The 26,682-nt window shown below is 45.8% G+C and overlaps 1 protein-coding gene across 1 annotated transcript in view; it reads right to left on the reverse strand.

Annotated features, from left to right (window-relative positions):
* Nucleotides 1-26,682, reverse strand: part of MTHFR (methylenetetrahydrofolate reductase) — a 62,964-nt gene that overhangs the window by 20,206 nt on the left and 16,076 nt on the right. Inside the window, exons 3-7 of the mRNA XM_029577830.1 lie at nt 26,416-26,654; nt 26,024-26,134; nt 15,463-15,656; nt 12,291-12,541; nt 1,324-1,458 (exon numbers count right to left, since the gene is read on the reverse strand). Coding sequence (XP_029433690.1) covers nt 1,324-1,458; nt 12,291-12,541; nt 15,463-15,656; nt 26,024-26,134; nt 26,416-26,654 — 930 coding nt within the window. The remainder of the gene's footprint in view (nt 1-1,323; nt 1,459-12,290; nt 12,542-15,462; nt 15,657-26,023; nt 26,135-26,415; nt 26,655-26,682) is intronic.

The raw sequence follows: 26,682 nt of genomic DNA on the forward strand, positions 1-26,682 counted from the left end.
TCATGCGTTATCTGGAGGTCACTAATGACTTTCGAGTGTTGGATCGTCTCTTCGTGTTATGGAGTGGCCCCAACTGGGGCAAACAGGCCTCTAAGACCTCAATATCTCGCTGGCTGAAGGAAGCGATATCCTCGGCTTACATATGTCAGGGACGCCCGGTCCCAGAGGGCCTCAAGGCTCATTCCTTTTCACAGGGCTTCCTGGGCTGAAAGTCAGTCAGTCTCCCCGCAGGAGATATGCAGGGCAGCTACCTGGAAGTCTCTGCATACTTTTGCTCGACATTACCGCCTTTATGTTCAAGTGCCAGTTTTTGGTTCTTTAGGGCGGCAGGTACTTCGAGTGGGCCTGTCAAGGTCCCACCCTGTCTAGGGAAGCTTTGGTACATCCCATGGTCTGGTCTGATCCGGATACGTACAGGGAAAGTAAAATTAGTTCTTACCTGTTAAATTTCATTCCTGTAGTACCACGGATCAGTCTAGACGCCCTTCCCTCTCTATCATCCTGTCTGCTTGAAGATCCTTATGCTATGTATGTCCTCATTGGAGGCACCGGAAGCATCCATGTGATGATGTTGGGCATTCATGCAAGAGTGTCCATACACGGAGTTCATTCATTTTTCCACTGTTGTTCCTAGTTCCATATTTTCAGAGGTCTCTTGTGGTTTGCTCGAGTTCTGCTGTTACTTGCCTCTTCCATGGTGTTTATCTTCTCTGCTTTGACAATGGTTATACTGAAGGGCTACAGGGTAGGCTTTGTCCTCATATAGGATACCCTTTCAGTTTTGGTCTGTCTCCACCTGCTGGAAAGGAGGCTCAACCCAGCAGTCTGGACTGATCCGTGGTACTACAGGAACGAAAACATAAGAACATAAGAAAATGCCATACTGGGTCAGACCAAGGGTCCATCAAGCCCAGCATCCTGTTTCCAACAGTGGCCAATCCAGGCCATAAGAACCTGGCAAGGTTCTAACAGGTAAGAACTAATTTTCCTATTACGAAGCTTATGTTTCAGAATTATACATTAAGTGGACTCTTGTCCTCAAAAGCTCATACTAAAACTGGTTAGTCTGAGGTGCCACCAGCCACCTTATTTTATATCTCCTTGTACATTTCTGTAAGGACTGTCTTCTTTCCTACCAAATGCATAAACAAGTTCTGAGCTCCTTTCTTGCAAATCAGATTTAAAACTACACAAAAGAAAATAAATAAACTTGTCTCAGTTCATAATGTTACCATGAAAAGGAGCAGAGTGAGAGAGGCAAAGTGTATTAAGTTGCTTATTCCAGTTTGTAGCATCAGCATTAGACATCAATTCAACACTCACCAGCGGCCATTTGGAAACTCGTCCCACTCCTGAGTTCTGTAAATGTAACTCTTTGGTCTAGAGGCCCAAAAAATGGGACGGACATCTTCCACTCTTCTTTTGGGGTGCGCGCTAACTGCCCAGGGCAAGGGACGTCTAATGGAAACCAGAATCATTTTACAGAAATGACAGAGCAAAAAAAAAAAAAAAAAAAAAAAGACAGTATAGTCTCTTTAAAAGCAGTTTTTGCTGTAAGAAAAAGGAAAGCAATTGTTTTGAAGCCTGTAACATGAGGAAAAGAAAATTAGGTCTTACCTTTGATAATTTTCGTTCCTGTAGTACCACGGATCAGTCCAGACTCCTAGGTTTTGCGCCCCCCCCCCAGCAGATGAGACAGAAGTTTATTAACAAAAAACTCCGCCTATATATAGGATGGTGACACCTACAGTCTGGCAGTATTACTTAATGTCAAAGCAGAATGGATCCAACCAAAGAACCCAAACTAACTATATACAGTAACCTAACAACTGGCTCATGAACCCCCATAGAACAGAACCCGAAGTAAGCTGGTGATACCAATAAAGAAAAAAACCCACTGCGCGGACTCTCCATTACCTTCCGATATAGCATGGGCGGGACTCTGGACTGATCTGTGGTACTAAAGGAACAAAAATTATTAAAGGTAAGACCTAATTTTCTTTTCCCTGTATGTACCCGGATCAGTCCAGACTCCTGGTATGTACCAGAGCTGCACTTACTTGGGATGGGTTCCGGAAAGGCCCGGTCTAAGCACACCTTCTCCAAAACCAGCCGTCCCGGCATCCCGGACATCCAGCCGATAATGCCTGGCAAAAGTATGCAATGATTTCTAAGTAGCCGCCCTACAAATTTCCTTGGCGGAAATCAAGTGACATTCCGCCAAGGAAGCCGCTTGAGCACGAGTCGAATGAGCCCGAAGGCCCTCTGGCAAAGAGCGTCCGCTCAACAGACAGGCCGAATTGATGGTCTCCTTGAGCCACTGAGCAATAGAAGTCTTAGAGGCCATGTTGCCCCTGCAGGGCCCACTCCAAAGAACAAAAAGGTGATCTGAAACTCGAAACCCATTGGTTACCTCCAGATAGCGTAACGCCGCCCTGTGCAAATCCAACTTATGTAAATCCTTTGATAAGGGATCCCCCCCCCCTATCCAAGTTGGAAAAAGACGGTAGCTCTACCAACTGATTAAGATGGAATGAGGAAACCATTTTGGGCAGAAAGGAAGGCACCGTACGCAGAGACACCCCAGAGTCCGAAATCCGCAAAAAGGGCTCTCTACACGATAAAGCCTGAAGTTCCGACAACAGGCGAGCAGATGCAATCGCCACCAGGAAGACTACCTTTAAGGTAAGGTCCTTCAACGTCGCTCTACTGAGGCGCTCAAATGGAGCCGCACACAAAGCCTTAACTAAATTGAGATTCCAAGAGGGACACGGCTGTCGCACCGGCGGATGCAGATGCTTAGCCCCACGTAGAAAATGAACAACATCAGGATGTGCCACCAAACTCGCCCCTTGAACCTTACCTCGTAAGGAACAGAGGGCGGCCACCTGTACCCGCAAGGAACTACACGACAACCCTTTTGCCAGACCAGCCTGAAGAAAACTCAAAATGTCCGGTATCCCTGCCCGAGTAGGGAGAAGACCCCGGTCAAAACACCATGTTTCGAAAACCTTCCACACTCTAACATTAGATAAGGACGTAGAAGTCTTCCGGGAACACAAGAGTGTAGTAACAACGACATCCGAATATCCTTGGGACTTCAACCGCTTCCTCTCAAAAGCCATGCCGCTAGACAAAAGCGCTCTACCTGGTCGAAACAAACGGGACCCTGATGTAGCAGATTCGGCCAATCTGGAAACCGGAAGGGGGCGTCGACTGTCAAATTGATCAGATCCGCAAACCAAGGACATCTCGGCCACTCTGGAGCAATCAGAATCACTTCCGAGGGATGTAACTCGATGTGACGAAGGATTCGGCCTATAAGAGGCCAAGGAGGAAACATACAGAAGAACGTCGGTGAGCCAAGGAAGAACCAGAGCATCCATGCCCTCCGCCCCTGTGTCCCGACGACGAGCGAAGAAGCGCGGAGCCTTGGAGTTCTTGTATGTCGCCATCAGATCCACACTTGGCGTGCCCCACAGAGCGCAGAGAGTCCGAAACGCCTCCTCTGAGAGCTCCCATTCCTCGGGATCCAGAGAATGACGACCGAGAAAATCAGCATGTACGTTGTCTACTCCAACGATGGGAGAAGCTGCGATGCTGACTAAATGCCGTTCCGCGCACGATATCAAGAGATGAGCCTCGAACGCCACCGGGTGACTCCGGGTGCCCCCCTGGCGATTGATGTAAGCTACTGTGGTCGCATTGTCTGATAGGACGCGAACTGATTTGTCCCTGACAATCAGAAGAAATGCCTGAATAGCCAGGCACCGCCCTGGTCTCCAAGCGATTGATGGACCATTGCTCTTCCTCTGGGGACCACAGCCCCTGTGTACAGACTTTCTCAGGCAAACAGCTCCCCAACCGTGTAGGCTGGCATCCGTGGTGACCACAGTCCAGTCAGGGACCACTAAAGGAACCCCCTGCTGAAAACTGTCCAGAAAACCACCAGTCCAGGCTGGCCCGGGTAGACTCCGGCATTGGTAGAGGGAGATGGAATTCTCCCGAAACCGGGTTCCATCAGGAGAGCAATGCGGATTGTAAAGGTCGCAGATACGCGAATGCCCATGGGACTAATTCCAGAGTCGAGACCATCAAACCTAGGAACTGATTTGAACACCAAGGCGTGTACCTGACCTTAGAGCTTGAGTATCCTTTCCTCCATGAGAAACACTCGACCCTGACAAGTGTCGAACCGGGCTCCCAAAAATTCCAACAACTGAGACGGCACCAGGTGACTCTTGGACAAGTTGACCACCCAGCAGAGAGATTGAAACAGCTGAAGAATGCGATCTATCGCCTTCTGGCAAAGCAACTCCAACTTTGCCTGAATTAACCAGTCGTCCAGATACAGGTGCACTAGGAACCCCTCCTTGAGTTGCGTCGCCGCCACCACTACCATAACCTTGGTAACAGTACGAGGCGCAGTGGACAGAACGGAAGAGCTTGAAATTGGTAGTGCCGCCCCAAAACGGCGAACCTCAGAAACCTCTGATGATCGGGCCTAATTCCGATGTGTAGATACGCTTCCGTGAGATCTAGAGACGCAAGAAATTCCCCTTGTCGGACGGACGTGATCACGGACCGTAGTATCTCCATTCGGAAACAAGGAATTTGCAGGCACCTGTTGACGAGCTTGAGGTCGAGAATGGGTCGAAAGTTCCCTCTTTCTTCGGGACCACGAAGTAAATGGAATACCGACCCCTCCGAAGTTCCGGCCGAGGCACCGGCACTACAGCACCTAGGTCGATCAGCTGCCGCGGGGTGTCTTTTACTGCGCAGCGCTTGGTGGCTTGACCGCATGGAGAGACCAGAAATTGCGGACGGAACCGGCATGCAAAATCTAACGCGTAGCCATGTCTTATCGACAGTACCCACTGATCTGATGTGATTTTGGCCCATTCCTGGTAAAACAGAGACAATCTGCCTTCCACCCTGGGGACCAAGGAACGGACCGGCCGCCCATCATTGTGAAGGCTTTCCCCCCCACCCCCGGAGTTCCCTGGCCGGAGCCAGGTCTTCCGAAGCGGCGACCCCAAAAGGACTGGGAATACGTTTGCTGTCGAGTGGCGTTGTGACGAAAGGAAGAGGCTGACCCCTGAGAGGTCCTAGTCTTCCGGCCTCCCCGAAACCGAGCCCTGGAGGAAAAAGGTACCCCTCGACTTCGGTCTATCCTCTGGCAACCGATGGACCTTATTCTCGCCTAAGGACTGAATTAGGTCTTAGAGTTCCTTTCCAAATAGCAGCTTTCCTTTAAACGGTAAGGAACTCAACTGAGATTTGGAGGACACGTCCGCCACCTAATGATGGAGCCACAGCAGATGCCTGGCGGAAACAGCTGATACTATGGCCCTAGCCGATGTATGGAGCAAATCATGAAAAGAGTCCGCACTATAGGCTATCACCGCCTCTAAACGTCCCACTTGAAGAGATTCCTCCTGAGATAACGAGTCATTAGTCAACAGCTGTTGAAACCAACACAGGCCACCCGCAATGAAAAATTACTACACATCGCTGCCTGGATGCCCAAGGCGGAAACCTCAAAAATCTTTTTAAGTTGAACCTCCAGCTTGCGGTCCTGAAGATCCTTAAGGGCTGTCCCCCCTGTGACCGGAATGGTGGTCTTTTTCGTGACCGTCGCCACCGCCGAGTCCACTTTAGGTATCCTTAAGAGGCCCAAAGCCTCCTCAGGTAGTAGATAGTTTATCCATGGCCTTAGCCATCTTAAGACCCAAATCCGGAGTGTCCCACTCCTTGAAAAGCAAGTCCGTAGCTGAGAAATGAAATGGGAATGAGGATGGCGGACCTTGAAGACCCAATACCACTGGATCCGTAGCCCCCAATCGGGATTCCACCTGAGGAAGGGGGATGCCCAATTCACCTAGAATCACTGGAATTAGTGGCACTAACTCATCCTTATGAAACAGGCGGACGACCTTAGGGTCGTCGCCCTCAGTCCCATGAGACCCCCGGGCCCCAGTTGTAAATGGCTCCGATTCCCCTTCTACCCCCCTCGGGGGCTGAGCAGGAGACTCCGGGCTACCTGGGTCATCAGTATCTGTGGAAGTATCCGTATCCACCCCTGTGGCTTGCAAGTGGGTGGGCTGGGGACCAGACGAAGGCCCCGGAGTCCCTGCAATCCTGGCCTTCTTCGGGGTTCCTGGCGGTGGGTCCAGGGATCTCTTTTTGCCTGCCTTACGGGCCTTAAAGGCCTTATGCATCAAAAGAACGAACTCAGAAGAAAATGAGGAGCCTGATGGGCAGGATCCTCACCCCCTGCAGGCACCTCCCCCGGTGCCAGGGTAGTAGGACCAGCCGCCCTGTCCCCCTCAGGGACTCTCCTCTGCGGTGACAGATTCGGTTGGATTCCCCTGCCTGCGCCGTCTGAACCGCCGAAGCCGCTGTCAACAACGGGCCCAAAATGGCAACTGTTCCGGCAGACCCGAGAGGATTCAAAATGGCGACCGTTTCCGCGTTTTGTGGGAACGGACCCGAAATCGATGGGGGTAGCTCCCTGAATGCCCCCCACACAGATTGCACCCTTAAAATGACCCCCCCGAGACACCATGGAAGCTCTCTCTCCCCCAGAAACACAAGTGGAGCAAAGGCTATCCCGCGACAATCGCTCGCGTGCGGCACCAAATGCCCGACAAGCTGCTCGGCGCAGCATGAGGAAGATAAATCAAAGGAACCCCGAAAATGCGATGAAAACGGCTCGGAACGCCCCCCCCCCCCCCCCCCCCGAATCGGAAGGGAAGGGAGAGCGAGGTAACAACAAAACGCAGTCCAAAACCACTTCTTTTTTTTTTTTTTTTTTTTTAACTTTTATACTTGCCGCTAGCCCTCCGGGTCCTGGCCCTACTGGGAGGAGTGAGCCGGGCTCCCCGGTATCACTCCCAGTAGTGAATAGCTGGAATAATGAAGGATCTCTCCCAGTACCTCAGCTGCTGCCTACAACCAGGGAGGATGGTCCCCTCAGGACCTCACAAACTCCCTGGGAGGCAGTAAAACTCTGACCTGCAGGCACACACTGCGGTCCCGGTCCAAAAAGAAGCTGTCTTCTGTTTTAAAAAAAAAATGTTTTTCCCTAATTAAAAGTTCCTTCTTTTTTTAAACTAAACCTGTCACTACTTTAGGCCCTATCACAGACTGTAGGATTTTCACCTCCACCATCTGCTGGAGACAGAAGAAAACTGCCAGACTGTAGGTGGCACCAGCCTATTTATAAGCAAAGTTTTTTGTTAATAAACTTCTGTCTCCATCTGCTGGAGGGGGGGCAAAACCCAGGAGAGTCTGGAGTGATCCAGGTACGTACAGGGAACACCTCAAGTAAAGTATTATTCCTAATCATCCCAGCAGACCTGTGCAGATGTATGAGTTTTGCTCTGCTGCCAGTAGTTGGAGACAGGGTATTGTAGGGGTAGATGTTCAGAATGTGCCGGGTAGCGCACGCACTCACATGGACGTGCGATTTTATAACATGCGTGTGCTGGCACTCCAATCAAGGAGCGGAGGAAGGGAACTTCCCAACCCCCTACCCTAACCTCCCTTCCCCTAACTACCCCAATTTTTTTGTTTTACCTTTTAAAGCCCCAGCACTTACACGCGTCCCAGGGTTTCTGTGCGTGGCTGGGCCCATTTGAAAATTACCCTAGGATTTATGCGCGCCGGGGTTTTAAAATCTACCCCAAAGCGAGCAGCTGCTGCAGAGCTCTTCCCGGCGAGGGAAGCAGTTCAGAGATGAGTTACGTGTTGGAGCTGCTGCAGAGCTCCTCCCGGCGAGGGAAGCAGTTCAGAGATGAGTTACGTGTTGGAGCTGCTGCAGAGCTCTTCCCGGCGAGGGAAGCAGTTCAGAGATGAGTTACGTGTTGGAGCTGCTGCAGAGCTCTTCCCGGCGAGGGAAGCAGTTCAGAGATGAGTTACGTGTTGGAGCTGGTTTCCCATGACCTGATGGCAGCTCCTGCTGAGCACAGGAATTGCTGCCTTGCATATAGGAGCAGAAGGTGGGAGTTCTTCGTGCCATTATTTTCTCCAGGTTCAATCCCTGCTGGGGAAATTAGCTTTGGGGAAGCTTTTTTCATGGGTAAGGCCCTGCCTGGGGAAACCTGGTAAAAGTAGGTACTGTGGCCATTTTAAGCTGCAGTGGCAGCAGCAGCCGTGTTAGTGAGGCCTCCTGTGGCACAGGACTTAGTTGGGCACTTTCAAATAGCCTGAAATTGGTTCTCTCAGACTTCGACCAACCCTCCCCCTTCCCAGAGTTTGAGGTTCTTATGCATCAAGCTTTTTGGAATTAGACAGGGCTGCCGGAGTTCAGTTGCCCCCCTTGGGTGAAGAAACCTAGATGGGGACTGGATTTGAAGATGGATGCAAGAAAAGTTTTATTGGGGTCAGGATCCCTGAGGGATCTCATGGGGGACATGAGATAGGGATGATTTGCTGGGGGTACACATTTAGGGATGAGATACTAGCAACAATCAGATAGCTGAGGAGCAGGTGGAGCCCATCCTTTGAAGGGCCTTTCTTTTTTATAGATTGATGAAGGCCTTCGCTATAGGGAATGGGACTCTCCTGGAACTGGTACTATGGCCAAGCTTTACGCCTTATCGCTGAAGATATGGATCTGTTCAAGTTTCCTAGATGGATATCTGTGTCAATGGACACTAAGAAGATTACAAATGCAGCGGAAAGGGCTATGGCTCGGAAGTTTAAAAGCCAATCATCCTGGGACTTCAAGTGGTTGCTTGTAATGGGTCCTCGGAAGAATGGGTGACTGCTAGAAATGCTGGAGGCCAGATTCACCTTGTGGCAGGTGCTCTTCATATCCCGATTTGTTCTTAGCTGGCTGTATGGTGGTGTTTTTCATAGCTCAGTGGACGGCACTCTAAGGTAAGATTAAGTAATTGCTTTTCTGAGTGAGATTAGATCTCAAATTTCATGAGCTTAGGCCCAAAGGATCGCAGAGGGCTGTCTAGCAGGCCCAATGTTACAAAGGCGAGATGACATGGTCTTCGGAAAGGCCTATTCATCTTCTCAGAGAGAGTGTTACATTAGCAACCCCAGTCTGTTCAGCGACGAGAAAGACCTTGTGAAGGAAGCACTTCTGGCGCTGGAGAGCCAAAGGGTTCATTCTCTGCTTCACTCTGGCGGATGGTTGTCCCAGTTTTATGGGGAATGGCCCTGACTTACAAACGAGTAAGCCATCTTTGTGGTAAGAGGCAGTTATGCCTTAGTTTGCTTGTCAGGTAGCAGATGCTTTCAGGATTTCCTTCTCTTTCGCTGGAGAACAAGGGAGTGGTGAAAGTAATTTTGTTTCGCTTGTTGTTTGGGGGCAGTGGCTTTGATGCCGAGAGGCCAGTATTAGGAAGGCTCTTTCAAAGAATAGCGTCATCAAGGGTTGGGAGCTCTTGTGGTGCCACGTTTGACCATATGCCCGCTCATATTTGGATCCTGTTATGGCAGTGATGGTTTGGGTTGGAAGATTCAGTTTTCTGTTTTGTTTTTTTGTCTTGTTGTTTCGCCATTGTAAAGGAGAAAGTTAAAGAGCAGTTCAGATGAGGTGGTGTTGACTTTGCAGCAGGTTTGAAGTAAATCTTTGTCCAAGATTCAAAAACCTTCCAGACTTGAAAATGGGTGTTTCAAAATGGGTCTTTTATTTAAACTCAAATTATAAGTCAAACTGACATTTACAATGTATTGGACATCCATAAAGAAAAAAAAGGATACATTCCTTAAAATAATAAAGCATAACAATTCAAAATTTGATATCCATATGAGACCTCAATATTATAACAAAGAAAATAAGGAAAAAGTATGCTCATAATATAATCTGCTGTATCATAGACACAATGGAAATGCTAAACTAAGCTGGTACAAGCAAGGCTCTTCCGGTCCTGTAAAAATCCTTCCAACTAGTTGGGATAAAAAAAAAAGGTATCTAATTTAATGATATATTTACAAGGAAACTGAAGAAGAAATGATGCATTTCTATCAATTACACATGGTCCATGGCATATACAACAAGCAAAGTTGCAGAACCTTGTATTTCAGTTTGGGAATCTTGAAGTATAGCCGCTAAGTTATCTAAGACATGAGGTTGAAGGGGAGGGTAGTAGGCGATGGAGCCATCTGTCTAGAAGGTTAGCAATCTGTGCAACCTACCTGCAGAAATGGGGAAACACTAATAGATTTAGAAAAATTCTCAAATTTAATTTCCTAAAGCTACTAATCTTGGTTGAATAAATTCCTGATCCTTAAAGCCACAGTGCACTTCCCGAAGGACTCGCACTGTTTTTCTATAGTAGAAATAAGTTCCCTTGATCATGGCCTACAACCAGGGGCGGATTGACCTATCGGGGGATCGGGCATCCACGGTGGGCTGGTTGTGCTAGTCACGAGGTCTGCCGAGCGCGGTGAATCCCCAGGCCGGTCTTCATCGGGAATCCGCCGCTGCTTACAATCTGATTTTGAATTTGCCCAACACCACTACTCACATTTTCAAGTTTATACAAAGATTGTTCCAGTCCCTTACTAGCACTCCAAAGTGTCTCCAACGTAACCTGTGCTGGCCTCTCAGGAAAATTGGCTGATGAAACATTGCCTGAGCTCATTAGGGCTCCCAGCAAGATCCTGAGACTCCATCAAAGCAGGATAGGGCTGCTTTTAGGGCGCCAGTTCTGTTAATTATTATCTGTCTTAAAAGGTTTTCTAAAAAGGCACCCATTGTCAGATTTTGAGTTACTTATTTGATTGCAATTATTCTGTTGGTACATTTGTGAGATGCCCAATAAAAAAAAAAGTTTTTATAAAAAGGAGCTGACTCAGTTCCTTCAGGCTGGAGGTGACAGCTATAATCTGCTTGCAGAGGATGCTGTTGGCTCTCCTGGATTTTTCACATTCCTTGAAGAGGGGTAAATTATCTAAGACATTCTGTTCAGAAGTACTTGTCTTCATGGGATCTCAATCTGCTCCTTCAAGCTTCTGTTTTAACCTATCAGGGGGGTGTTGATGAAAAAGCTGATGTTCTTTTTAGAAGCAATATCGGAACTAAAACCTTGTTGGTCTTGAGAACTTCAGAGGATGGGATGTCCATTTGTACAGTCCTCTCCTTATTGCCAAAGGTAATCTCGTGCCTTCTGTTGGGCCAGTCAGTTGAAGTGCCATCCTTAGCATGTCCAATTCCACGGTCCTTCATTCGTTGGATGTACATTGTAACTCTTAAGAATCTCAGTAGAAGACTGGATCATTGATTCGTGAATGGTCAGCCTACAGTCAGTCAGATACCTTAAGGAGGTGTTTGGGTTAGCCAATATTGCAAAAGTGTCTGGGGGTTCCTGAAGGCCTCAGGCAACTTCATGGATGGAATTTTATTTGGTTTCACTGGAGGACGTTTGCAAGATAGCTACATGGCTTCCTTTCATACTTTCTCCAAGCATTATAGATTGCCTGTTTAGCTTGAGGAGATGTTAACTTTGGGGACAGCTTCTTGATAGCAAGCTTATCAGGTTCCCTCCTTCTTTAAGGGTGCCTTGGGTATATCCCATGCATCTGGACTGGTCTGGTGGGATGAAAAGGAAGGAAAATTTAATTCTTACCTGCTAACTTTCTTTCCTTGAGTCCTATCAGATCAGTCCAGGTTTTAGCTCACAGCCTACCTTACAGTGACAATGTTTTTTTTTCTCCTCTCCGATGCGAGATCCTGTTTTGGGAGCAGAGGGGGATAAGGCTCAGTTTCAATCTTCTCCCCTGCTCACTGTGGGAGGTACCTCATCATTTGCTCTGATTTAGAAATAAAGAGCTGCAAGTGGTACAGTATGCTTTATAGAGTGATGTCAGCAAAAAAAACAGTTGCTCTGCCTCAGCCTACTGGTAAGGGAGCAAAAATCATGCAACTTGAACTGGATTGGTAGGAAAGAAAATTAGTAGGTAAGAACTAAATTGTTTATCAACATTTTTCTGCTTGTTATACGTCTTCCTATGTACTCTGACATTGTCTCACACACTGACAAGCTTGAGGTCATGAAATAGGATCCACGCACAGATCTAACAGTATCTCATTCACAAGCAGATACTGCTTCCCTTGATCACTTCTCAAGTCTCATTTCTTCCTTCCTGAAATATTGCATAAGTTAGGAATCATCTGGAAAACGTGCAACCTTCCCTAGCATGCTTTAGAAATCAGCCCTTCACTCACAGAGATGCACTCCAGAAGCCATTAATCTTCAGGGAATAACTTTGGTCCATGTTAAACCTCTGGGTTATATTTATTTCAGATGGAAAGGGGTGGGACTCACCTGGGATCTTCTTTCCAAAGTCCCAAACGTCTCAGAACCTCCACAGTCGCTACCTCTCGATTCAAAGTGTAGAAGTGGAGCCCATGCACCACTCCACTCTCCAGGATCTGTTGGCACATTGCAACTGCAAGATCTATCCCATAATTCCTGATGGCAGCATCATTGTCTTTGATTGGCTCAATTACATCTTTGATCTCTTCAGGTACCTCAAGTTTTGAGAGCTTCACTAACTGCCGCAGAGAATGGTAACCCTGGTGGAAGGAGAGCAGATTTGTGAAAATACCTCAGTAATGCTGACTGAAAACTTAGCAAGTAGTGAAAGCTTTCTCTTTACTGTGCTTCTATTACCGGTGCATAGTGGATGGTTTTTCCTTCATAATCTCACTTTGCACCGGTAATTGATGACACACTAAAGAGAAAGCTCTCACTACTTGCTAAGTTATGCACCGGTAATTGATGACACACTAAAGAGAAAGCTCTCACTACTTGCTAAGTTATGCACCGGTAATTGATGACACACTAAAGAGAAAGCTCTCACTACTTGCTAAGTTATGCACCGGTAATTGATGACACACTAAAGAGAAAGCTCTCACTACTTGCTAAGTTATGCACCGGTAATTGATGACACACTAAAGAGAAAGCTCTCACTACTTGCTAAGTTATGCACCGGTAATTGATGACACACTAAAGAGAAAGCTCTCACTACTTGCTAAGTTATGCACCGGTAATTGATGACACACTAAAGAGAAAGCTCTCACTACTTGCTAAGTTATGCACCGGTAATTGATGACACACTAAAGAGAAAGCTCTCACTACTTGCTAAGTTATGCACCGGTAATTGATGACACACTAAAGAGAAAGCTCTCACTACTTGCTAAGTTATGCACCGGTAATTGATGACACACTAAAGAGAAAGCTCTCACTACTTGCTAAGTTATGCACCGGTAATTGATGACACACTAAAGAGAAAGCTCTCACTACTTGCTAAGTTATGCACCGGTAATTGATGACACACTAAAGAGAAAGCTCTCACTACTTGCTAAGTTATGCACCGGTAATTGATGACACACTAAAGAGAAAGCTCTCACTACTTGCTAAGTTATGCACCGGTAATTGATGACACACTAAAGAGAAAGCTTTCACTACTTGCTAAGTTATGCACCGGTAATTGATGAGAAAGCTCTCACTACTTGCTAAGTTATGCACCAGTAATTGATGAGAAAGCTTTCACTACTTGCTAAGTTATGCACCGGTAATTGATGAGAAAGCGCTCACTACTTGCTAAGTTATGCACCGGTAATTGATGACACACTAAAGAGAAAGCTCTCACTACTTGCTAAGTTATGCACCGGTAATTGATGACACACTAAAGAGAAAGCTCTCACTACTTGCTAAGTTATGCACCGGTAATTGATGACACACTAAAGAGAAAGCTCTCACTACTTGCTAAGTTATGCACCGGTAATTGATGACACACTAAAGAGAAAGCTCTCACTACTTGCTAAGTTATGCACCGGTAATTGATGACACACTAAAGAGAAAGCTTTCACTACTTGCTAAGTTATGCACCGGTAATTGATGAGAAAGCTCTCACTACTTGCTAAGTTATGCACCAGTAATTGATGAGAAAGCTTTCACTACTTGCTAAGTTATGCACCAGTAATTGATGAGAAAGCTTTCACTACTTGCTAAGTTATGCACCAGTAATTGATGAGAAAGCTCTCACTACTTGCTAAGTTATGCACCAGTAATTGATGAGAAAGCTCTCACTACTTGCTAAGTTATGCACCAGTAATTGATGAGAAAGCTCTCACTACTTGCTAAGTTATGCACCGGTAATTGATGAGAAAGCTCTCACTACTTGCTAAGTTATGCACCAGTAATTGATGAGAAAGCTCTCACTACTTGCTAAGTTATGCACCAGTAATTGATGAGAAAGCTCTCACTACTTGCTAAGTTATGCACCAGTAATTGATGAGAAAGCTCTCACTACTTGCTAAGTTATGCACCAGTAATTGATGAGAAAGCTCTCACTACTTGCTAAGTTATGCACCGGTAATTGATGAGAAAGCTCTCACTACTTGCTAAGTTATGCACCAGTAATTGATGAGAAAGCTTTCACTACTTGCTAAGTTATGCACCGGTAATTGATGAGAAAGCTCTCACTACTTGCTAAGTTATGCACCAGTAATTGATGAGAAAGCTTTCACTACTTGCTAAGTTATGCACCAGTAATTGATGAGAAAGCTCTCACTACTTGCTAAGTTATGCACCAGTAATTGATGAGAAAGCTCTCACTACTTGCTAAGTTATGCACCAGTAATTGATGAGAAAGCGCTCACTACTTGCTAAGTTATGCACCGGTAATTGATGAGAAAGCTCTCACTACTTGCTAAGTTATGCACCAGTAATTGATGAGAAAGCTTTCACTACTTGCTAAGTTATGCACCGGTAATTGATGAGAAAGCGCTCACTACTTGCTAAGTTATGCACCGGTAATTGATGAGAAAGCTCTCACTACTTGCTAAGTTATGCACCAGTAATTGATGAGAAAGCTCTCACTACTTGCTAAGTTATGCACCAGTAATTGATGAGAAAGCGCTCACTACTTGCTAAGTTATGCACCGGTAATTGATGAGAAAGCGCTCACTACTTGCTAAGTTATGCACAGATATGGCATAGTAAAGATAAAACAGTTACTGAAATCAGCACGGCCAGAGAGATTGCTCTGTGACAGCGCTATGCACTGCCTTGTGCGAGGCCTGGGTTCAGCTTGTATAACAGTGACTCCTGGGGACCAGTCTTGGGATGCATGTGTAAAGGATTCTGGAGGGACCCGTGCCAAGGGCCACTGCTGCAACTGCTTGCAAAAAAGGGGGGAAGAGAGCTAGAGAGAGGAAAAATGGCCCCAGATAGTTGTAATTGAGCAGCATGAAAAATCCATAAAATCCCCAAGAGCAATAGCTTGACCAAGGTAAGAAAGTTAAAAGGAGCAGGTGAAAAAGCAGGAACAGCACGGATAACTTGTTACAGATTAGAGAAGGGATTGGATTCCTGCTGATTAGGATTGACTATTGCTTTCTTGTGTGTATCAGAAAATTTGAGGAACCAGCTGTTTGCTCAGGCAGTGGAGGCTCATTTGTTGCCCTATGGCAGGTACAGGGGACTCTACCTGTATAGGGAAAATGCCAGGCAAGATGGGGCAGGTGATGCCACTGGCACGACAGTCTTTCAGGAACTTAAGGAAGGTCTCTGAGCGGAAGAAGAGCTGTGTGATGATGAAGTCAGCTCCTGCATCCACCTTCTCCTTCAGATGCCTCAGATCTTCTTCATAGCTCTCGGCTTCAGGGTGGCCTTTAGGGTACCCTGAGAGGGAGAAAGTATGCATAAGGATAGCTGCATTCTCCTGTTTACTACAAATAATTCAGAGGACACACCTTTTACCCACCCTCAATGCAGCGAGCTATCTGCTCATACTTTTAACTGCATTAGAGGTATTTCTGGGGAGAGGAAGAGTAGCGGTGTCATTTACAGTACTTTGTACCTGCAGCAGTTTTCTCAGTGAAAGTATACACACACTGTTTCTGAAAAACTGTGCAAAGATGAGGGCAGAAAGTTTACATCAACTCTGCACTAAGAAGGCAAAGATCCCCCTCTTCCACGGGCTCTTCTGTCTATGAAAATGGCTTTGAAAGTTACCCACATTGTTCAAAAGGCAGGCTGTGCAGAACGCACACAGTTTAATGGCATTTCCGGTACAGGAAAATCAGGCACAAATCTCTGCAAATAATGGTTTTGGCGATAACTACTTGGGTAGTTTTGTTTTCAATTTTGGTGCATACTGCACAGGATAAAAATTACTGCTCTTAGGATTTATTTTAAAAACTTGTTAGCCATACACTCCACTGATCGCAGCGGAGTACAAAATAACATACATAATCATTTAAAAAAAAATATATACAATATAACCAAAACATGACAAACAAAAAACTGATAAAACATCACTATCTCTACAACATTTTAGCACTCCTATGTCATTAGTCAGTAACAATATACCATTCTCATCGTGATCCTGAGCAGATCATAGGAAAATTGGTTCTTAACTGCTAATTTTCGTTCCTGTAGTACCACAGATCAGTCCAGACTGCTGGGTTTTGCCTCCCCTCCAGCAGATGGAGACAGAGGAATTTTCAGAAGCACCAGCATATAACCTGATATACCACCTGCAACCCCTCATTACTATGTACCAAAACTGATACCAAAAACAAGAACCAGTTCCAAATTAAACTAAGAATACAATATCCTCCAAACAAGCAGAGGAAAGGAGAAAATACAAACTGACAACCATGATACAGAATCAAAAGGCAGAGAAAAACCCCCGTGTCTCTTCTTCACATGATAGAACAAGCAGACTCCCCAGAGCTGGGCAGGACTCTGGATTGATCTGTGGTGCTACAGGAATGAAAATTAGCAGGTAAGAACCAATTTTCCATTTCCTGTACGTACCTAGATCAGTCCAGACTCCTGGGATGTACCAAAGCTTCCTTAACATAGGTGGGACTGGGGGAGTCCCGCTGGAAGGACGCTCTCTCCTAAGCCAACAACCTCCGGAGCATGGACATTTGGGCTATAGTGTCTGGCAAAGGTATGCAAGGACTTCCAAGTTGCTGCACGGCAAATCTCCTGTGGAGAAACTAGCTGACACTCCGCCCAGGATGCAGCTTGGGATTGTGTCGAATGGGCTCTCAAGCCTTCCGGGACTGGATGACCACGACAAATATAAGCTGCTCCAATAGCCTCCTTCAACCAACGAGCAAGAGTCGCCTTAGACGCTTTCTGATCCTTCTTAGGACCACTCCACAGGACAAAGAGGTGATCTGACAGTCTAAAACTGTCGGGTCACCTCCAGGTATCACAACATGGCCCGTCTGACATCCAAAACACCTTAACTTTGAGGCATGGACCGAACCAGAGTCCAGGTTCATAAAAGCTGGAAGCTCCACAGATTGACTCAAGTGAAACGCCAACACTACTTTAGGGAGGAAAGCCAGAACAGTCCTCAAAGAAATCCCCGAGTCTGAGATCCGCAAGAAAGTCTTCCCACAGGAAAATGCCTGGATCTCAGACCCTCTTCTGGCCAAACAAATAGCCACCAGGACAACCTTCAGCGTGAGATCCTTAATGATAGCTCTCCAAAGGGGCTCAAACGGCACCTCACACAAACACCTAAGAACAAAATTAAGTTCTAAGATGGGCAAATAGCTCGAGAAGGAAGACGCAAATGTTTCGCTCCCCTAAGTAAACGCACCATGTGTGGGTGTGCCGCTAGCAGCTTACCATAGATCTTGCCCCTAAAACAGGAGAGAGACTTGGACTCGCAAAGAGCTGTAGGAGAAATCCTTCACCAGCCCATTCTGTAAAAAAGCCAGGATATGGGACAACTATGCTCGCTGAGGGTACACCAGGACTCAAAAACCCGCCACACCCTAGCATAATCCAAGGAGGCAGAAGACATACAAGCCTGCAACAAAGTAGTGATGGCATTATCCTCTGGGTATCCCTTCTTCCTCAAATGCTGAATCTCAAAACCCAAGCCGCTAGACAAAAGTGATCCACCTGATCGAAAGATATGGGACCTCAATGAAGTTTGGAAGCTGTCCCAATCTCAACAGGCCATCCACTGTTAGATTGAACAGATCTGCAAACCAAGACCGCCGTGGCCACTCTAGAGCTACTAGGATCACGCTTCCTGGATGGATCTCTATCGTTTTGAGCAGCCTGCTCACCAGGGGTCACAGTGGAATCACATATGAGAACGTTGGTTGGCCACGGAAGAACCAGGACATCGACCCCCTTCTGTTCCTTGCTCTCGTCTGCAACTGAAGAAGCGAGGGGCTTTGGCGTTCCTGAGTTGCCATTAGATCCATGTGGGGATCCCCCCCATCTTTGTATAATGAGACTCATTGCTTCATCTGAGCTCTCCAATTCTGCGGGGTCCAACCGCTGATGGCTGAGGAAATCGGCTTGCACATTGTCAGACCCTGCTATGTGTGAAGCAGCTATCTGAGCTAGGTGCTGTTCTGTCCAAGAGATTAACTGTTCCTTTTCTTGAGCCACTGCTCAACTCTTGGTCCCCCCCCCTTGGCGGTTGATATAGGCTACTGTGGTTGCATTGTTGGACAAGACCCTGACTGAGCAACCTCGCATCAGAGGTAAGAACTCCTGGAGAGCCAAACGCACTGCCCATGTCTCAAGGCAATTGGTAGACCATGACACTTCCTGCGGCGACCACTGCCCTTGGGCGGACTGTGATTGACATACTGCTCCCCATCTGAAGAGAGACTGGCATCCATCATCACAACTGTCCAGCACGGAATCTCCAAGACCACTCCACAGCGCAGATGACTGGGCGAAAGCCACCAAGACAGACTGGACCGTGCAGAGTCGGTAAGAAGGAGCGGGTGATGAAACTGCTCCGAGGCTGGATTCCAACGGGACAGTAACGCCTGCTGAAGAGGTCTTATATGAGCGAACGCCCAGGAAGACCTTGTGAGACTGGAAAATTGAGCATCCAAATGGCAGATGAAATTTAATATGGATAAGTGTAAGGTGATGCATATAGGGAAAAATAACCCATGTTATAGTTACACAATGTTAGGATCCATATTAGGTGCTACTACCCAAGAAAGATCTAGGCCTCATAGTGGATAACACATTGAAATTATCGGTTCAGTGTGCTGCAGCACACTGAACTGTCAAAAAAGCAAACAGAATGTTGGGAATTAGAAAGGGAATGGTGAATAAAAAGGAAAATGTCATAATGCCTCTGTATCGCTCCATGGTGAGACTGCACCTTGAATACTGTGTACAATGCTGGTCACCGCATCTCAAAAAAGATATAATTGCGATGGAGAAGGTACAGAGAAGGGCGACAAAAATGATAGGGGAGCTGTTCCATTCCCCTTATGAGGAAAGAATAAAGAGGTTAGGACTTTTCAGCTTGGAGAAGAGACGGCTGAGGGGGGATATGATAGAGATGTTTAAAATCATGAGAGGTCTAGAACTGGTAGATGTGAATCGGTTATTTACTCTTTCGGATAATAGAAGGACTAGGGGGCACTCCATGAAGTTAGCATGTGGCACATTTAAAATTAATCAGAAAAAAAGTTCTCTCACTCAACGCACAATTAAACTCTGGAATTGTTGCCAGGGGATGTGGTTAGTGCAGTTAGTATAGCTGTGTTTAAAACAGGATTGGATAAGTTCTTGGAGGAGAAGTCCATTACCTGCTATCAAGTTCACCTAGAGAATAGCCACTGCCATTAGCAATGGTTACATGGAATAGACTTAGTTTTTGGGTACTTGCCAGGTTCTTATGGCCTGGATTGGCCACTGTTGGAGACAGGATGCTGGGCTTGATGGACCCTTGGTCTGACTCAGTATGGCATGTTCTTATGCCATGGAGCCAAGGATCTGCAAGTAATCCCAGAATCTGGGCACCCGGGACTGCAAAAGATGCTTGAGCTGAGACTGTAACTTGAGAATGCGCTCCTCTGGGAGAAAAACCTTCCCAGCTCGAGTATCAAAACGGGCTCCCAGAAAATCCAGAATTTGTGAGGGGAGAAGATGACACTTGGAAAGGTTTAGCACCCAACCCAGGGATTGCAAACACACATCACCATCTCCACTGCTAGACAGCATAAGTCCTGTGACTTTGCGCGAATCAGTCAATCGTCCAGATAAGGGTGCACCAGAAGCCCCTCTTTCCTGAGAGCTGCTGCAACCACTACCATCGCCTTGGTGAAAGTCAGTGGAACTGTCGCTAAGCCAAACGGAAGGGTGCAAAATTGAAAATGTTCTTCCAGGATCATGAACCTGAGAAACCGCTGATCCGGACGGATCCCAATGTGTACGTAGGCCTCCGTCAGATCCAAGGACGCCAGGAATTCCCCTGTCTGAATCACTGCGATGACGGACCACAAAGTTTCCATTTGAAACCATGATATTTTGAGAGCCAAGTTTACCTTTTTTAGATCCAGAATTGGGCGAAAAGTGCCCTCCTTTTTGGGAACCACAAAATAGATGGAATAATGGCTCTGGCCTCTCTCGAGTAGAGGAAGTAACAAAGTGGTGGATGCCACAAGAGGTCTCTCTCAAATTTTATTGCAGGAGAAGTAAAGAATCATATACAAGTGCCCGACTCTGGCCGAGTTTCGCCACCAGCGGTGGCTGCCTCAGGGGCTACAAACAAACATGTAAAAGATAATAACAAATATGTGTAACACATATATATATGTACAAAATCATGAAATCATTACAATATAAATAAAACACATAAATGTAAATATAAAAATATAAATAAAAACAAATAGTACATACTAAAAACTCCGCATATCATTGCATACAAATTAAATAAAAGACAAGAATAAAATAAAAAGACAAGAATCATCAACCAGCAACATCAATATGGCCAGGACTATCCGCATAAAAGATTTGAGGTAATACCTTGTGTATCAGAGAATCATTGGACAGATGGTCAAAGTCAATTCCAACGCGCACATATCTCTAAAAAGTACCAAAAAAGAATCACAACAAAATGTTTCAACACTCAGAATAATACTCAATTAAAATTAAATAAAACCCCATAAATTAGATAAAATAAAAAATGTGAATGAGTGTAAATACTCTGTAAAAAAAAATTGATAAATTATGTAAATATCACTTATGGATAAATATTAAAAAACTTTAAATATTAAAAAACAAATGAATTGTAACTCTCAAAATGTAATGCAGATGAACAAAAATATATTACAGCTATAGGTGTTCTGATATGTACCTACTAATATCTACTTTTGCTATTGGCACAATATATCAGCGCATGCAAAGGGCTTTGAGGACAGAAACGCTGAAACAAATACATTCAAGGGGAAACAAAATAGCCCGTTGATTAATTGAAGAGGCGTAGTGAAGCAGTCACTTTGTAAGAAGTTTAGGTCTTATTGACTTCGTCTCAAAAACAATTTTTTTGATGGATGAATGTATGTCAAATTAACTCCGTGTACATACTCTACAAATATTGTTGAAGACATTCTTATGCTATATGCATAGCAGCAATAACACTTTTTGGCGCCAGTTATACTGTCATTAATGACATTAGCTTATATCATAGTCTCTTTTAGCCCCTATTGTTTGTCAAAAAATTTTTCCAATAGGTTATTTGTAGAGTATGTACACTGAGTTAATTTGACATACATTCATCCATCAAAAAAATTGTTTTTGAGACGAAGTCAATAAGACCTAAACTTTTTACAAAGTGACGGCTTCACTACGCCTCTTCAATTAATCAACGGGCTATTTTGTTTCCCCTTGAATGTATTTGTTTCAGCGTTTCTGTCCTCAAAGCCCTTTGCATGCGCTGATATATTGTGCCAATAGCAAAAGTAGATATTAGTAGGTACATATCAGAACACCTATAGCTGTAATATATTTTTGTTCATCTGCATTACATTTTGAGAGTTACAATTCATTTGTTTTTTAATATTTAAAGTTTTTTTAATATTTATCCATAAGTGATATTTACATAATTTATCAATTTTTTTTACAGAGTATTTACACTCATTCACATTTTTTATTTTATCTAATTTATGGGGTTTTATTTAATTTTAATTGAGTATTATTCTGAGTGTTGAAACATTTTGTTGTGATTCTTTTTTGGTACTTTTTAGAGATATGTGCGCGTTGGAATTGACTTTGACCATCTGTCCAATGATTCTCTGATACACAAGGTATTACCTCAAATCTTTTATGCGGATAGTCCTGGCCATATTGATGTTGCTGGTTGATGATTCTTGTCTTTTTATTTTATTCTTGTCTTTTAATTTGTATGCAATGATATGCGGAGTTTTTAGTATGTACTATTTGTTTTTATTGTTTATATTTTTATATTTACATTTATGTGTTTTATTTATATTGTAATGATTTCATGATTTTATACATATATATATGTTTTACACATATTTATGTTATTATCTTTTACATGTTTGTTTGTAGCCCCTGAGGCAGCCACCGCTGGTGGCGAAACTCGGCCAGAGTCGGGCACTTGTATATGATTCTTTACGTCTCCTGCAATAAAATTTGAGAAAGACCTCTTGTGGCATCCACCACTTTGTTACTTCCACACGGCTTCACTGGATCGCCTACCCTGTTGTTTTTTGGGTCTCTCTCGAGTAGAGGGCCAGGAACTATGGCTCCTAAAAGACGCACTCGAGACCAACTCCTTGCCGGCAGTGCCACAAGGGGACCGCAGCAAAAGACGTCTGAGTGGCTGAGCAAACTCAGAAGCGTAACCTCGTCTTATGACATCTAATACCCACTGGTCTGTTATTTTGACCCACTCCTCGTAAAAGTTCGAAAGACAACCGCCTAACCTTGGAACCGAAGAGTGAGCTAGACTTGCTGCTGCCAGAGCCCTGGCCGGAAAAGTCCCTGCCTGCTTTTCGGGCCCAAAAGGACTGGTTCCAAGACTGTGACCTCAAGGCATATCTCTGCCCTGTGGCCGGGGCTCTACTCTGGCGAAAATGCAGATGGCTCCGAAAACGTGAGCATGGTGGGATTGGCCCTCTGGCCCCCTTGGGCTTATCCTCCAGCAACTTGTGGACTTTTCACCCAAGAGTTTTATGAGCTGCTCGAGATCTTCCCCAAAAAGGAGCTTGCGCTTAAATGGAAGAGCCCCTAGCTGAACCTTAGAGGAAACATGAGCCAACCAATTTCGCAACCAGAGGAGCCTCCTAGCAGAGACAGCAGACACCATCATTCTTGACGAAGTACAAAGAAGATCATAGAGGGCATCAGCACCATAACCGACCGCCGCTTCAAGATGCTCCATGCACTGGGCCTCAGAGGGCGACAAGGTTCTACCTTCCTGAAGTTGCTGCACCCATCTCAAGGAAGCCCTGAGCATAAAACTACTGCAGATAGCAGCCTGGATGCCTAAAACGGAGACCTCAAAGTTCCTCTTGAGGTGCACTTCCAGTTTCTCGTCCTGTAAATCCTTCAAAGCCGCGGCTCCCGCCACGGGTATGGTCATTTTCTTGGTAACAGTGGAAACGGACACATCCACCTTGGAGTATCTCACTCTTTGATCATGAACTACTTCACAGACTTGTGAAAAGGGAAGGTCTTAGCCAGAGCCCGTAAGCGCGCCATGACCTCATGATCGGCATCCTCTTGAGGTGCCAGAAAACCTAACTCCGCCAGGACAGTTGGAATCAGGGGACCCAACTCATCCTTCTGAAAAAGGCGCATCACCTGAGGATCATCCCCATCCACAGCAGGAACCTTCCACGCATCCTCGGATAGAATCAGCGGGTCATGGTCTGGCTCCGCATCCAGGGCAACATCCCCTGGCAAGCCAGTCGGAGAAACTCCTCAGAGGATTGCTCCTCCAGAGCCACTGACGAGGGACCACGAACCCTCCGGGCCTTGGTAGCTGCAGATCATTGTGAGGACTTGGGCCCCTTACCAGAGAGGGGGGGGCTCAGCCGCCTTATGCTTGCGAGAGGGCCGGCCCGTGGCCTGGCGGGCCAGAAAAGCTTTGTGCATTAAAAGCACAAATTCTGGAGAGAAAGGAGAAAGACAGAATCCTCCCCCGATTGTTTTCCACAGGGCCCCCCCAGGGCTTAAATCAGGTGGAGAAAGTGGTGGTAGGAGATCCTCTCCCCCTGCTGCAGCCTGAGTCTTCGTGGCTAAAGTGTCCAAAATGGCCACCATTCCTGCTCTCAGCAGGAACAGATTGCAGGCCCCATTCCACACCTCCTTCGGCCGCCCTGGGCTGGTGCTGTTGCTGCCGCAAAGAAACTGCCACTGTCCTGCCGGACGTGCCTTCCCCTGCAGAGACGCACCAGAAGCAGCAAGAGTCCCGGCTATAAACGCGAGGGCAGGCGATCACATACGGAGCATCGAAGCTCCTTCGGCATGTCTGCAGTGTGCACAACTACGCGGGAGACAGCCGCACGGGGGAAAGGAGAAAGGACCTCCAGGAGTTGCAAAACAAAAACTGAGAGGAGATCCTGGAGCTGCCTCCCTGCCCCACCGGTGCCAGGGAAAAGCAGCAGCAAGGCTAGGCCGAGCACTGTCTGAGGCCTGAAAAGAAAACAAACACCCTCTACTTTTTTTTTTTTTTTTAAACTAAGGTTCAGAACTGCAGGTTTTGCACCTCCTCCAATACTGAGGGGTTGCAGGTAGTACACCAGGTTATATGCCGGTGCTTCTGAAAATTTCTGTCTCCATCTGCTGGAAGGGAGGCCAAACCCAGGAGTCTGGACAGGGAACAAACAGTTACATTTTCAAAGGCCCTTTAACAGAGCCAGGTTTTCTTTTTTAATTTGTCATAATTCTAAGTTCAGCAGGCAGAGACTTCTACAGTTTGGGCTCACTGACAGAAATAGCTCTGTCTTGGATTGATCCTAAATGTACTTGATGAACTGAAGGAACAACAAGTATCCCGTATTTTCTTATCTTAAAGCACCAAACACCCAAATCTTTCTACCCTGGAAGAGAGGAGGGACAGACTTGCAAATATCAGAAAGGTATTAATGATGCCTGGGAAGAAAGCTGAAGAATAAAGGGATATAATACTCCAGGGGGGAGGGTAAGAGAGTCCGGAAGAACATCAGGAAACGTTTTTTCACAGAAAGGTTGGTACATGCATGGAAGAGGTGAAAGGGCATGGGAGAAACACAGAGGACCCCTAGTGGCTAAAGGCTGGAAATGAAGAAAAGAGGTAGCTTGCATGGCCTGGCACTTACTACCCTAAGAATCCCCCAAAACTTGCAGGGATTAACCACTGGGTCTTTTTCTGCCATCATTTACTTTATGAGCAGAGTGAAAGCTATGCTGAAGAGAGCTCCCTTCACTTTTCAATCTGCCCGCAATGCTCAATAGTTTGAGAACCTTTTTACCACATTTTCAAAGGAAAAGTATACACACATCTTTACTCTGAAAAGTATGTGTGTTTTTTCCCACCAAAACAGTAACCAAATCTAAGTGCACCCTGGAATCGCCTCCACAGGGGGGGGGGGGCAATTCTCTCCGGATGTGCGCACACCCCCAAAACTCAAAGCGCCATGGTAGGGTTTGTGCCAGTAATCAAGTCTCTTGTCTCTGAATATAAGTTTTGTGTTGGATGCTATGCATGAAAGTTTAAATAATGAAACCAGCCTGTGCAGATCCTCTCCCCATCCCTGAAAATGTGAGTAAAAGCATGCACAGTGCTCAACAATATGCACACTTGTATCTGCAGGCAAGGTAGGCAATATTCAAAGCCCCCACTTTTGTGGGTAACTTTTTTTTAATCCACGAAACGCGTTCACATATTTCTTCCTAGTAAACTTCCCGCTGAGGTACCAATGTGGACAGTATTTAGGTTCATTGATATCAAATAAATCGTAAAACATTTGATATTAGGGATGTTATTTTTAAGCCGCACTGAACACAGTTTTGTATGGAAGTTTGTGGTAAACAAGATTTTAAATAAATGTTACACAACTCATTGATGAACCAAAACCACCCTTGAAGTTTTAAAAAGCTGCTCCAAGAGCAGGGTGGTCTCAGAACAGGAGAAGATCTAGCTGTCTATCCAGGAAGGGTTGTTCTGTCTCCCTCTGCTGGTTGGCAGTAGGATTTCAAGCTCTGAATTGCACTGGTTGCAATACTTGAGAACAGAATTTACTTACCAGCAACACAGATATCAAAATAGTCATCAAATTCACAGCGTATGTGCTTCACTAAATCAACGGCATGATTAAATCCTCCTTCCTCTTCCTCCCATTCCTCACCAATAGGATCTAAACAAGAAAGTAAGAGACTGCAGCAGAATACATTATATTCAACAAACCAGCTTCCTCGACTTCCCCCTGGGCGAGAACGAGAAACTACATGCTCTCTCTGATGGGACAGATTGCCCCAGGAACTGCACCTTTCTGTTCATTAATCCTTCTCTATGCCTTTGCTCTCAGAAGTAGGAAACTCTGTTCTTAAAACTGTACTAGTTTGACTTTTTTTCAAAAGTTAATTAGCACATTAGAGAAACCTTCAGGATTTTTCTGGTAATGTCTAATGCTCTCACCTCCTCTAAGTGCCATGAGGTTCTTCAATCCCAGCCGCTTTGCCTTCTGCAGATGCTTGGTGATCTCCTCTTTGCTTTGGTTACAGCAGGTGATGTGCAGGACAGTCTCCAGACCACAGAAGTTTACAGCGGTGTTTGCTATGATCATGGATGAGGTCTCCTTGTCTGATGCTGGATCTCCTGCTGGGTGCCAGGTCACGTCTATGAACAAGGGGCCACCAGCACCCATTTGGTCAAACCTATGGTAGAAAGAGAGCTTGCTGCATT

Source organism: Rhinatrema bivittatum, chromosome 15 (genome assembly GCF_901001135.1).
Source record: "Rhinatrema bivittatum chromosome 15, aRhiBiv1.1, whole genome shotgun sequence".
Classification (NCBI taxonomy): domain Eukaryota; kingdom Metazoa; phylum Chordata; class Amphibia; order Gymnophiona; family Rhinatrematidae; genus Rhinatrema; species Rhinatrema bivittatum.